Source organism: Castor canadensis, chromosome 11 (genome assembly GCF_047511655.1).
Source record: "Castor canadensis chromosome 11, mCasCan1.hap1v2, whole genome shotgun sequence".
Classification (NCBI taxonomy): domain Eukaryota; kingdom Metazoa; phylum Chordata; class Mammalia; order Rodentia; family Castoridae; genus Castor; species Castor canadensis.
Genome location: NC_133396.1, coordinates 118,212,054 through 118,225,903, shown reverse-complemented (window position 1 = coordinate 118,225,903; position 13,850 = coordinate 118,212,054). Strand labels below are relative to the sequence as shown.

General features: G+C 34.8%; 1 protein-coding gene across 1 annotated transcript in view; it reads right to left on the bottom strand.

The window, feature by feature from the left end:
- The window catches only part of Ush2a (usherin), a 759,580-nt gene that overhangs the window by 220,384 nt on the left and 525,346 nt on the right, over positions 1–13,850 (bottom strand). The window contains exons 41-42 of the mRNA XM_074048325.1: positions 11,083–11,417; positions 10,072–10,194 (exon numbers count right to left, since the gene is read on the bottom strand). Of these exons, the coding sequence (XP_073904426.1) occupies positions 10,072–10,194; positions 11,083–11,417 (458 nt within the window). The remainder of the gene's footprint in view (positions 1–10,071; positions 10,195–11,082; positions 11,418–13,850) is intronic.

The following is a 13,850-nucleotide window of genomic DNA, read 5'->3' as shown; positions in this document are numbered from 1 at the left end:
AGTCTATCCAGTGGAAATGGAGTGTCACTGCAGAAGGAGAAAACTAGACTGGGTGTGATATGAAAAGCACTTTCCAAATCATATTTAAAATCAATGATAGAGTGAAACCACCAGTTCTTCATCCCTTTAGCTCTTTTGGGCAGAAGCCAATCACGCTATTTTTGTTTGTTTTAAGACTGCCTGGACAGGAAAATGGTATTTATAGACAAAATCCGGCTATGACTACACAAAGACTTTTATGGAGACTTTTATGGACAACACATGACCATCCTGAGGAGACACTGTCTTCAGATCATCACCTAATCTGGGGTCATTAGATACCTAGCCTCCAATACCTTCAAAGCCAGGTTCACAGTGTCTGTCTCAATATTTCACAATTTCCTCTGGTCATGGTGCAGAATTTTCTTCTAGTCATGATTCAAAGTGTTCAAGAACTGAGTTAAATAATTTCACCAAAATTGTATCAAGATTCTTACAGCGTTTTGCTACCGCCCAGAAGAAGAAATCTGTTTGTCTCATTCTGTTTTCCACTCATGGCCCAAAAGTACATTTTCAGGGTTCTGCCTCACATTTAAGGATGTTACTTTGCTATTGCTTACAGGTAAAGGCTTAGTGGTTTTTTGAGGCACCTTAGATATTTATTTCTCCTAAAGAAATGTTAGCATTTGATCTTCTGTATCTCTCTGCTTTACAAACATCTTGGGTATCTATGGGTGTCTCTTTCTCCCTTTCTTCTTTCCTCCCTTCCTCCTCTTCTTCCTTCCTTTCTTTTTTTCTGCTTTGCATGCTGTCATGAATTGAAATGTGTCCCCCCCCAAAAAAAAAGAAAAACATTTTCAGGTCTTAATCCCTGGTACTGGTGAATTTGACTTTATTTGGAATCAAATCTTTGCAGATGTAATTAAGTTAAAATGAGGTCATCTGGATTAGCGAGTGCTCTAAATCCAGTGACTGACATCTTTGTAAGAGAAAAGAGAAACCATGAGAGAGCCAGATACACACAGGGAGATGATGGTCAGGTAAAGACACAGGGAGAGACAGGAGTGTTGCTGCCACAAGCAAAGGAATGCCTGGGGTCATCACAAGTTTGAAGAAGGTAGGATTCTTTAGAGGTTGGTCCTGAAGACAATTTGGTGTGGGACTTCTAACCTTGAGAACTGTAAGAGAATAATGTTCTATGCTTTTTAGCAAGTACTAACTAGTCTGTGTGACCACAGCAACGGTGCTTGTTATCACAGTGTGACTGAGAATTCTTCACCATCAACTGAGCTGTGTAATGTATACGTGGTTGTTAAAAATTTTTGTTCTGAATTTTCTTTTTTAAAATTTTTAAAATTTCTTTTTACTAGCATATTATTGTTGTACTGGGGGGCAGATTGTGACATTTACAAAAGTGCTTACAATATATCTTAGTCAAATTCACCCCCTCTATAATTCTCCTTTATCTTCCTGCACCCATTCTTAGAATATTTTCAACAAGTCTCATTATTCCATTTTCATACATGAATACATAGTATTTCCACCATATTTGTCCCCCTTCACCCCTTCCTTATGTCCTTCTCCCTCCTACTGGTACCAACCCCCAGACAAGATCTGTTTTACCTTCCTGTCCTTCAAGTTTTGAAAAATGAAATCTTTGTTTAAGATATCTGTAAGGGAGTTTCATTATGACATTTCCAAGTATATATGTATTATATATATATATATATATATATATATATATGTGTGTGTGTGTGTGTGTGTGTGTGTGTATGTATGTATGTATTATACATATTATCCTAAATTGGTTCATCCCCTCCATTTTTCTCTTTTTTACCTTAGTCCCCTTCATATGGTTGATTTCAACAGGTTTAAATACTTTACATCATTACTGTATACAAAGTACATCAACCATATTCACCTTCTTTACTTCCTTCTTTTACCCTTCCTCTCCCATTAGTGACCTCCCCTTAGAGTGACCTGTTTTTCATTCTTGTCCTTCATTGTTTAGGTATCTGTTCACTGTTCAGTGGGATTTTTGTCTTCGTATTATAACTGTACATGCATTGTGCTTAAGTCGGTGTAACCCTTCTCCACTGCACTTCCTCTCCCTTTTGCCCCTAACCTGTGTTATTTTCAGTGTTTCCTTGTGTCAGGATGTGATGTATTTCACATACAGATGCGATATATCTCATTATTATTTGCTATCTTTCTTTCCTTCTTTTCCTCCTCTTTTAGTCTCCTTTATCAGCCCCACTTTTGTTTTTGAAATTTCTTTTGATTTTTATTCATGTATTTGTTTTAACCACATTTGGCCAAAACAGCATGCAATAAATACACAAACAAGGTAGACTTACCATACCTATTTTGAAATTGAGGAAAATAAAGTTTTCAGAATTAACTAACTTGTCTAAGTCGTTGAACTAATAAATAAGACCTGAGTTGAGAATCAGATACAGTCTGATTGCAGAACCTGCTTTCTTAGCTATGATGCTGGACTTCAGGCATAGTGAAGACGATTGTGATCCTGGTGTTGATGATAACAATAACAGTCATAATGATCATTTTGTCTGTCCATACTGGGATGATGTCACATCACTGGGGCTTGACCTTTGACTTATATTTCTAGCAAAGAGGGTAGATTTTTGCTTATGTGTTCAAGCAATCTGGCCAAACTTCCTTTGCAGCCACTAGGATGAATATGAAGGATGGTGAGTCAGGGTTAAGAAGGTGGCAGGTCTGTGACAATGGAATGAAGTTAAGCTAATGGCTCACATGGGAATTGAACCAGTGACCTCAGCTTCATTAGCTCTCTTTCCGGGTAAAATACTTACAATTGCACTTCACTTCATAAGATTGCTTAAAAGGAACTTAGCTAGAGTCTAGATGCCTAAACTCCTCTTCTATAATATTTGAAATTTTCTTCCACATGCCTATGCTATTATACAATTACTAATCTTTATGGCTTCAAAATAATACCAGTTTTTTTTTCTATAAGTGAAATTAACAGCATGAGGTGGCAGTGAGATAGTTCGTTGTGAGTAAATTCTGTAAAACCGAGCTCCTGTGATACTTTAAGGGTTTCTATCATAATTTAGGCATGGGAAAATATACAACAGGATACATTCTATGGTAATAGATGCAAGTCAATTGGCTGATTTCAAGGTGGTATTAAAATTCTAGAATAAGAGATGTCTTTAGCGTTTATCTGCTTCAAATAACAAGATGTATTCTGTGTTTTATAGATAAAAAAACAAAAACTGAGAAATTAAGTGGGGTTGTCTAACTTTGTACAACTAGTAATCGGGGCTGACTGGGCCTCTAGTTTCCTCACTTTAAATTATCAGATTCTTTTGATTCTTCATTACTTTCTTTAATTGAGAAATCAATAGGCATCTCACTGCTGATACTATGCATCAGTCTTTTGCAATTTTCTTTAACTTCCAATGGTTAAAAAGACTTGATTCTCTTAAAGAAAATATTAAAAGTACTATTTTCGTTGTGTCTGAAACCCAATCTCTACTTAGTGGTGATATATGCCTATGATGTGTCTATAGTTATGTGTTGACTTGTACTTCACCACTTCGTATCAGAAAAAGAATGTGTTGGCCTAAAGTGGTTTTTCCATTCACTCTACGTATGTTGTTTTTATAATTGACTTAGGTGTTGATTGTTGATATCAAATAGGATATTCCATTTAATCAGTAATAAAATAATTCTTTTGGAAGAAAACTGGTCAATTGACATCATATACTCATTGTGAAATTTATACGTATATATGAATTCATTTCTTCCCTAAATACTGTCTGTACTCCAAATAGTACATTGAAGAATGTACTATTCCAAACCCTATAGGAAACAACTTTTGCAATGTACAAAGTAAACGAATGCTTATATTAATATGGGTCTATAATACAGCAAGTCAGACCAGTTGTTTGAAGGTCTATTTAGGAATATTGGGTATCACAATTAAGATATCCTTCAGTCCCCCTCTCCCACATCAAATATGATAGGCATTTGTCTTACAGACATGACTATTGTATTTTTCTTGTAAAAGACAATATACATCAAAAACTTATGAGACAATACTCATTTCAAGATTTGGCTGTTATTCCAATAAATTAGAAAATTAGATATTGTTTAGATGATGCCATTTTTTTATCTTATTTTTTGAATAGCTGATTTTATAAATGTATGAACAGATGTTTTTAAGTGACTAAAGCAGTTAGTCTCACAAAGTTCAGGCCATATATAATTTGGTAGATTAGTGACACAAAAATCTATCTGTCCAATAAAGAAATTATCCTGAGTGAAGCTTAGCAATATTCTGCTTTGAAAAAGCTATATTGTTTGTTTGTGTTTGATATACCATCACATCATCCATTCATTTGTTCATTCATTCAAGCAATATTTACTGGATACTAACAATGCACCAGATGCTAACCACAATGAACTTGATATCTGTCCTCCTAGAACCATAATGCATATAAATTTTTACAGAATTTTTTTCAAAGGAGCACATTTAAAGCATTTATTCATTTTTTTCTTGAAACACAAAATTGAGGGAGCATCTATTGTAATTTTACCTAGTCAGGAAGGTCTTCCCAGAGGAGATAACATTTGGGCTAGGTTTTGGTGTCAAGTGGTATTTAGTATAGTGAAGACCTTTGTTCAGTGACAGATATTATTCCAGGGCAAAATGTGTGAAGGCTTGGATCTTGAAAATGTCTGCTGTGCTTGGGGAACCAACAGAACTCGTCACTGGAGCTAGAGAATGCCTCGGGTTATTTTAATCAGAATTAAAAATGTGTCAACGTTATTGATGTCCTAACAGAATTCATGTGTCAATATTGTCACCAATATAAATCATTCTTCTGAAAATGCAGGCTATTTAGTTATTTCTTCTGCTAATTCTTCCTCATATCTGCCACAACCCAAACTATGCTTGGGCATAATCTCATGCAAACAAGGATTTAAGAAACCTTGTGTAGTATACTGTTCCTTATACACTCACATTTTTATGGGAATAAATCAATAAACAAAAAATGAGAATGCAATAATGTTCCATTGCCTCAATCTGTATTAAAAATTTCCACTGATGGCAGGTATCCAAGCCTTTGAATCTCTTGTTGAGTCTAAAAAAATGTTACTGATAATTTTGCTTTTGAAATTGAAGAATAAGGTTTATCACACTTGAAAGTTTTTATAATATGATACAATTTTTGTGAGTGAAAATTACCACTTATGTTTCTATAGCTATTTATACCTATCTATGCTACCAGAACTCCACACCTAAAATAATGTTAATATAATTTTTGTCTTTGTTGTACCATGTCATCAACACAGGAAAGAAATACAAAGATTATTTTTTTTAAAAGAAAACAACCTTCGTAGGGCACAAAAACCTCCTATGCTAAAATGCATTCCTTCAGATTTAGAGACTTATTTTTTTCATGAGGAAACAAAATGATGGCACTCAGAAAAGGATAAGATGAGGAAAATTTACAGCAATGAAAAAATCCCAATAGAGACAGTGCTGTGATTCTACCAGTTTAATTTGAATGTGAAATAGATGCATTTTTCACTCACTTTGAATGACGTGCATTCTGTCAGCACACCAATGCTGACAGAAGTTGGCTTTCACTCCTAGAAAAAGAAACTAACAGGCTCAATTTTGTCTTGGTAGATCACTTATTCTCTCTATGTACAGTTAATTTCTTCATTTAATAGCTCCAACTGTAATATATTTATACTCCAGCTGAAACACATATCATGAGAAGTACTAGTCTTTCCCTATTAGCAAAGCAGAAAATGTCATCTGTGTGCATTAATCTCATTACGAAGAAACAGAATAAAAGTTGTCTTCTTTTGAATATTTTATCTTATAATTTGAAATATTTTTAGTGAGTTTTAAAAAATAGTAGATTCTATGGCAGTAAGATTTAAATTTATCTTATATATAGCTTAAGCATCTGAGTTTTAAAACAAGTCTAGCCTTTCTTTGCAAATAAGATGAAAATTGAAGAATTTTGAATGTTTTCATTTAAAGATAATATAATTAGTAGATTCTTGAGAGGAATCTCATGGTGGTCTCTATCCAAATTGTCGGTGTAAAATAAATGCTCTGAAGAGTTTATAAATAACTAAAAGGAATAGGAGTTGGAACATACTTAATAAGTTTAATGGCAGTTAAATGATGATAATCTGTAAGTTAGGAAAAAACCCATTCTATTATGTTTTGTACTGTGACAAGAGGACAAGGCAAAAAAGGACAGGCTACACTGTGTTTTTGGTGGTTTTATCTGAGGAATCAAGTCAGCAGTAGGTGCTGAAAACTGTAAGGGGAGGGTGGCCACTGCCCCTTGTTAACTCCTGCCTGACTCACATTGATGTCATCAGATGAGATTGACACATTCACTACATTTTCCAAGTGATGAAAATGTCAGCAAACCCAAAGTTATGGTTCCCCCAACAACTATAACCTGGCCACCTTGCACAGAATTATTTAGGAAGAAAAGTTAGAAACTGAAAAGTAGTATAAACCCGCAGTTACACTGAGTTTGTCCGTGTCTACACAGGCAAAGCAAGTATCAATAATCAAGCAACCAAGCTGTGTAATTCAGTTAAAAATTAACCCTTACCTGAAGTAACCATAAGAGCACAGGTATTTTTGTTTGGATTAAATTGTGTGGATAATTAGTTCAATATTTTGTTTTGCATATGTAGATATAAAAAGTGATCTAAATTTCAGGACATATGATATTTTTAATTAAATTGGTATGCTTTTCTATATATCATAAAGATTTATTTAATCAATAAAGAATATTCAAACAAGGAAATCAGCCTAAATTTATACTTACTCTCACAATACATTTATAAAGGTATACACACTGGGAATCTAAGTTCATTTTATCTTTTATATCAAGAGAACTACCATTTAGAAGCTGGTTCTAAATGTAGTCATACTAATAAAAAGCAGAGATTGGAACAAACATGTCAATGTTCCCTTTATTTATGCAGATTTAAGTTAAGAAATAAATAGGAAATAGTTCAATCTGGGGGAATAAGAAACTGCATATCCTTCTTAAAAGTATCAGAATTTAATTAGAAACTTTAAAAACATAGCCAAATGGATAAAGCATCAAGACAAATAAAGTCAGCCTTCTGTATCCTGGGGTTCTACATCCACAGATTCAACCAACCATAAATGGAAAATATTTTAAAGCAATTACTTCTATTACTGAACATGTACAGACTTATTTTATTAACAATGCAGTATAACAGCTATTTACATAATGCTTACATCATGCAAGTATTATAAACAGTCTGGAGATGAGTTAAAGTATGTCAGAGGATATGGGTAGTTATATGCAAACACTACCCAATTTCATACAAGGGACATGGACATCCCTGGATTTTGGTATCTGTGGGGGCTCCTTTAACCAATCTCCTGACAAATACCCAGGGACAACTATATAGGCCCAGGGCAAAGGCCATTAAGAAACTGCAGCACAAGATTTAAAAAAAAAAAAAAAAAGAAGAAGGAGAAGCTGCAACACAATGTGCAGCAGTACAGGATGATGTCACCTCTGCCATTTGAGCCACAGCTGGCGTGTGGCTTCTGTCAGGGTAGACAATGGCTGCATGTGACCACAGTGGATTCATTTCCAGCTTTCACTCAGATTTTTGAGGCACTCACTTTGGGCTAACAGGACCCTGAGTATTTTAGGACTTACTAAGGGCAGAAGGCCCATATGAAGATTCATGCCATTTCTTTTAAATGTTAAGAAAAAATTCATATTATTATTATTACTATCATTATTATTATTATTTTAAGCACCAGGGATGTAGCAATTACTTGAACAGAAACAAAAAGAAATCTTTGTTAGTCCTAGCAGGAAAAAAAATCCTTTGACATTCAGCATTATGAGGCTAGTCAAAATATCCCCTCAGCTCCACTTTATTATACGCACATTTTTCTCCCAGAAGTAGTTGTCATGAGTATGTTTACCTCAACTCATATTTCATCTTAATAAATGTTTCTTTCTTTCTTTCTTACTTAGATTTAGACTTCTCACTCAAGATTCCATAAGGGAATCAATAAAATTCAAAAGTAAGTTTCGGGTCTTTGTACTAATTCTTTGTGAAATTTTTGTTTCTTCTGCAAATAAACAAAATGAGCTTTCTGAGCCTTATTCTATGTTTTTGCTGAATATCTCCTGGCTAAAACTCAGGTTCAGGAATGTTAAATAGTCAGGCTTTATTTATTTTGGAAATCATTATAGTTGAGGCACTTAGAGTTCCTGGGTCATAGAAACTTTCTTTTCTAAATGGTGTTCTTGGGCACAAATGGTGATCCTGCAGTTAACTGTGATAGCAAGCATTTGTGTGAAAATCACAGCTCCTGTCAGGGATGGGAGCAGGCTTCTCCACTAGCCTGTGAACTCTGAGAAGGCAGGGAATATTTGTGCTCCTTATTATATGACTCAGTGTATAATAAGAAAAAATGAATTATTAAATAAATAAATTTTTACCACTGAAGGGATAATCATATACGGATGACCAAATTAAGGCAACGATGGATCAAAAGAGTTGAGAATAGTATGATAACCATGACATTTACATTGAGCAATAAGAATCTGCTAACAAATGACCATTTTTGACTTACAAATGTGGCAGTTTCATGTGTTTATTCTGTTGCTTGATTGGATTTATATCCTGCCTCTTTCCAAAGAATTTTACAATTATCTATTATATTTTCCCACCAAAATCCTTAAAACGGACAGGAAAATGTTCCTAAATTTTGCTCATTCCTCTAAAGAGCATAACACTACAGTTAATATATTCCCAAGGCAATGAGAAATTAAATAACCAATCTTGGATTAAGTTAACAATATCTTTCACTTAAGTGTTTGGGTATCTACTAAGTGGTAGGGACTATGCAAGGGACTGAGATGAGCGAAGTTGTAGACAGAGCTCCAGCCTTGTGGTAGATTTGGCAATGTAATATGGTGCGGAGACAAGTAGCCATGTAGTGCACTGCAAAAGGGATGTGCTATGGAAATATAATAAAAGGAAGATGTTTGAGACCTGTGAGAGAGTGGGCAGGTGGTCTTCCTGGAGGAAGAAATTTCTAGGGCAAAATTGGAAGAAGGTTCTAGTCAGGCAACAGGAAAATGCAGCACTAGGGAGAAGCTATGAGGGCCAGTGTTGCATGTTGGAGGTACTGAATATTATACAAATGTAACTGGAACCCAGACACCTGGGTAAGGAAGGGATGGTAGACAAGACTAGAGTTGTAACAGGGTTCAGAACATGACTACTCAGTGGTGGGTCTAGGAACATAACCAACTTTATAAAAAGTTACTGAAAAATATGATATGAAAGTTTTTATAAAATAGTATTCATACTTTTTTGAAATTTGATTACATTGCTTAGTCCAACATAGATTTCGAAGCCATTTATTACCACCAAATCACCTTATTCTGTGGAAAACAAAAGCCTAGAGAAGTTGGGTGATTTTTCCTGAGGTCATGAATGTAGTTCTCTAGCACAGAGTGAAACAGAGCCAGATCTCCTTGCTCTACCACTCAGTATGCTTTTCTGACATTGCCTATTTGCCCATTTGTTGACCTCTGAAACTGAAAATTAAATTCTTTCAAGTCTCAATCCTAGTAACGCAATAATTTTTTTTTTGCAAACTGAACCAATGACTTATAACCAATTACTTCCCAGAAACAGCAAGCATTTACAAGAGCCCAGTAATTTCCACAGTTTTGCATATGTTCCAGATTTCTAAATTCTATATTAAGTTTCATGTCTGGATAGAGCTGCAACAAAGGCAATAGGTTAAGTCTCAAACATCTACAGGTTTGACTTCAAAGGCTTACGTTAAGCATGCAGTTAAGATGGCAAACATTAAACACGCTGACTGTTACAGTTCAATGATTAATACCACAGATAATAGCCAAACATATTCTATTGCATAACTGATAACAAGCTCACACAATGAAGACACTAAGATACTTTGAACTATTCAACGTGCCCCAAACTAAATGCCAGCATTTGTTTTTATGGTTTTTGTAATCTCACCTGCTAAGACCCTTATCTTCATAAAACCACTGAGTTCCTGAATAAATATTGTGCCACAGATTTAAATCTTCCGGGGGATTTGAAGCAAGTGGTTGCTGGGTTTTATGTCTCAGAAGCTCATATCTAAAGCAAAAGACAAGCCGGAACATCAGGATTCTCTGAACTAATGTTACTACCAGAACTCAGGTTAGCCTGTGGTACGTGTCTATGATGCATGCATGAAAACATAAACAACAACATCTTAAGTTTGCTATGATGAAGTTGTTTTCAGTTAAACAGTTTTTTTTTCTGGCTCAAGTGTTATATGTTCAACTAATTTATAACTATCAGCTATATTCACATCTTATTATTGCCAGCAAGAATGGTTAAGATTTGGGATTTCTTCTATGTCAGGTTTGCCAAATCTTTATTGTTAGTGTCACACAAAGTAGAAATACAAAAAGTTTACCAAGTTAATGATTTCCTAAGACTTCTACCATCAATGCTTCATAAACAATGATAATATTATTAACTCCATATTGTTGGCCAAGTATCAAGTTCAGGTTGGTACCAAGTCATTTTAGAATCACAAGTATTGTCTTTCATCTTGTTTATATCCCTAACCACATTCTGTACAGGTTCCAGATAATCCTAATGTCCCAAAGTATTACAGTGTTGGCTTTATCATTTGGAGACATACTTATTGAACTCTGTTATTTAGATCATGCATCAGAGTTGCTTAGCTAAGAATAAAAATATACTTTGAAAATCAAGAGGATTATGAGAGAATACTTTGTGAAAAATGACTGTTGTTTCAGTGTTTGTGGTTTTCTCAATATTATGAGGATATTTTTACCTTGATGAACTTTTACGGTTTCATGTAAGTCAAGATATACAATACAGTATTACAGGGGAGAGGAGAATGTAATCCAATAAGGAATTAGTTCTCTGTTCAGATGTGAGTCAAAGCTTCCTTCCCTACTTCCTGGAGAGATAAGCCTACAGAACACCCAAACAGTCACTTTCTCTTACCTCAAGTTAGGTCCATTTGGCTTAGATGGTGGTTGCCAAGAATTTCCAACATATGATTTGCTTAGCAGAATCACTGACAATGGGCTGACCTCCTGCGGTAATGTGGGGTGGGTGGTAACATAGATAAGTAAATCCTCCGTGCACCCTCCGAGGTATGAGTTACTCCCCGAGCAAGCAGCAATGGTGATAGAATAATTAGTGAAAGGAATCAGAGGAGCAATTATTTGACTCAAGGCTGAGGCAGTTACATTGGTTATTGTGATGTGAGGGTCAGGCAAGCGGATCTCATAGCTCAGTATGTCTCCGTTTGGGATAAGTAGGGGTTTCCAAGTGATCTGAAGTAAAAGATAAACTTAGAATCAGTATGACAATACAAGAACAGAGCAACTGCAGTTCACAGGCCTAGAATTTCCCTCTGCCTCATTTGCAGTGAAGTCATTTTCTTAATGCCTACTTTCTACTTAGCCCTTTGCACTAGACAGTAATGAAGGGCTTGGGATCAATTAGCAGTACACCAGGAACCAATTGAAACGCTGTTTCCTGGCGTTGGCTTTTAGTCTTGATACTTTCTAGGACTGTCAGACTAATACACACCTTGGTGATTCATCTCCACTATGGGTGTTCTGAAGGACACAGAGAAAACACATGGAGAAAATTCACACATCCACATGCATCAATAGGGCAGCAGCAGGAATTGATAGTTTTCTTGTTTATAACTCAATTAAAGGAAACATCAGAGATCCTTGCTTTGCATTGTTAATATGCATATTTAAGTAACTTTTTGGGGGGTGTGGGGGAAAAAATCTTATCTGCACTTTCTGAAGTGCACAATTGAGTTTCTGAATCTTACTTGTGCATAATTTAGTAAGTAAAGCACTAACAACATTCTATTTTCAGGGATAATGTGCAGAAGGCAAGCAAAGAATGGTTCTGTTTGCATCAACTTGACCATCAAAAGAAAAGAACATTTTGTAATGGAATCTCATGATGTCTAAAGTTAATTTTCTTTTGGAGCTAATTTAACTAGAGCTTAGTGGCGACATGCTCTTTTTATGGAAGAAAAAAGACCTTAAAACATGCAAAGGCCATTGAAAATTACTTATTTACATGTTATCTTATTTCATCTCTTCTATTGTGGCCTTGTAGCATTCCTTATAGAAATATAGACCTAAGGTAACATTAGGTTAGCAGGGCCCAAGTTGTATATTTTTCTTAGCACTATGAACACACAGGTGGAGTTCAGTAAATAATTATAGTCATAGCATGTTAGATTATATATTTTCTTCCTTAATACATACTTATTTTGAAACCATAAGAGACAGATATTAACAGGATGATGTATTCATATCTATATTGGTAGTTGCACACAAAATCAAAATCAGAAAGAAATGAACTTTTAAATAGAATTATAGCTTCCTGAAGGAAACAGTTTATTCAGAGATGGCTTCCCTATCAAAATGATTTATTTTAGTGTCACTTAACTGTTCAGATTTTAATTGTTTTATTTAGTTATTACAAATTTTTAGAAAGGAATAGAAAAACTAAACCAGAGTAGAACTGACCAAAATTTCCATCTTAAATCAAAGAGAAAATTTCTTCCAGAAGGAACATGACCTGAGATTTTCATGATAACACTCTCACTTATGATTGGTGACAAAATGGGCTCCCACATCATGATGGTTAGGCAGTTGTCTAATGATGAGTATGGAAATTTATAATAACAATGGACAAATAGCTACACAAATTTTGCTACCCAAGGCCTGAAAACACTGTTAATCTCCTTGGAGAAGTCTAAAAGAGATGCTAGGATGAAGAGAGGCTGACAAAGAACACAGAGAATTTGTTTGGGTGCAGAAAAGATAAAAAAAACTGGAAGCAACTAGAACAGACAGACATAGAGTTCTATTTGGTTTTGAAAGTATCATCTGAGATTGTGAAAAATGAGTCAAGGTCAAACTCAATGAGATTCCTAGCACTTGTAACACAAATGGAAAAAAAGAAGGACTATTGCACTAAATTCAACCAGACTATCTTAGGAATTTATGACTTCCTTAACTTCTCGAATCAGAATATTCTAAGAATTCATGTCAGGAAACTCTTGAAGGAAAACTCAGGGGACAGACTGTATTAGTAGTTGAACTAACAGTGAATTGACTTGGAACTTGGTACTTAAGCTGAGAAAAATGTTCCAAAGATAAAATTTGAATGAAATATTCACCAACAAAGATTTAGAGAGTTGACATAATAGCTCTGCAGATGGTATTTGAAGATTTAAAAATCCCTATTTTCTCTATCATAAATGTTTACATTCAGAAATTAGCTATTTTTCCCATTTTTTAAAAAGTTGCAAACTTTGAAAAATATACCTTTTGACTGTAGTAAATTTGAATGTAGTTCTATAGAAAAATTTTAGAAGGGCTATATAAAACATTTCATAGCAATGTGGAGAAAAACATTATTATAGACAGTAGGCTAACAGGAGTGGTATTGAATCTGATCTCCTCCTGAAAACATGCTGGAGCCGTCACTACAAATAAATGTGCCTAAGCTTTATAAGGAGTGAGTTAGCTAAATATTGGAGTCTGTTCTTTCCTATGCTTAAGACCATACAGTGTGTCAAAAACTTAAAACTTTCAAGTTTTAATCTTCTTTTGATCATTCCTATGATCTTCTATGTGTCAATTATACATAGGAAGCGTTATAATTATAAATTATAAACACTGTTGCATCCTTATAAAAATCACATTCTTGCCCTGAACAAGCAAGAG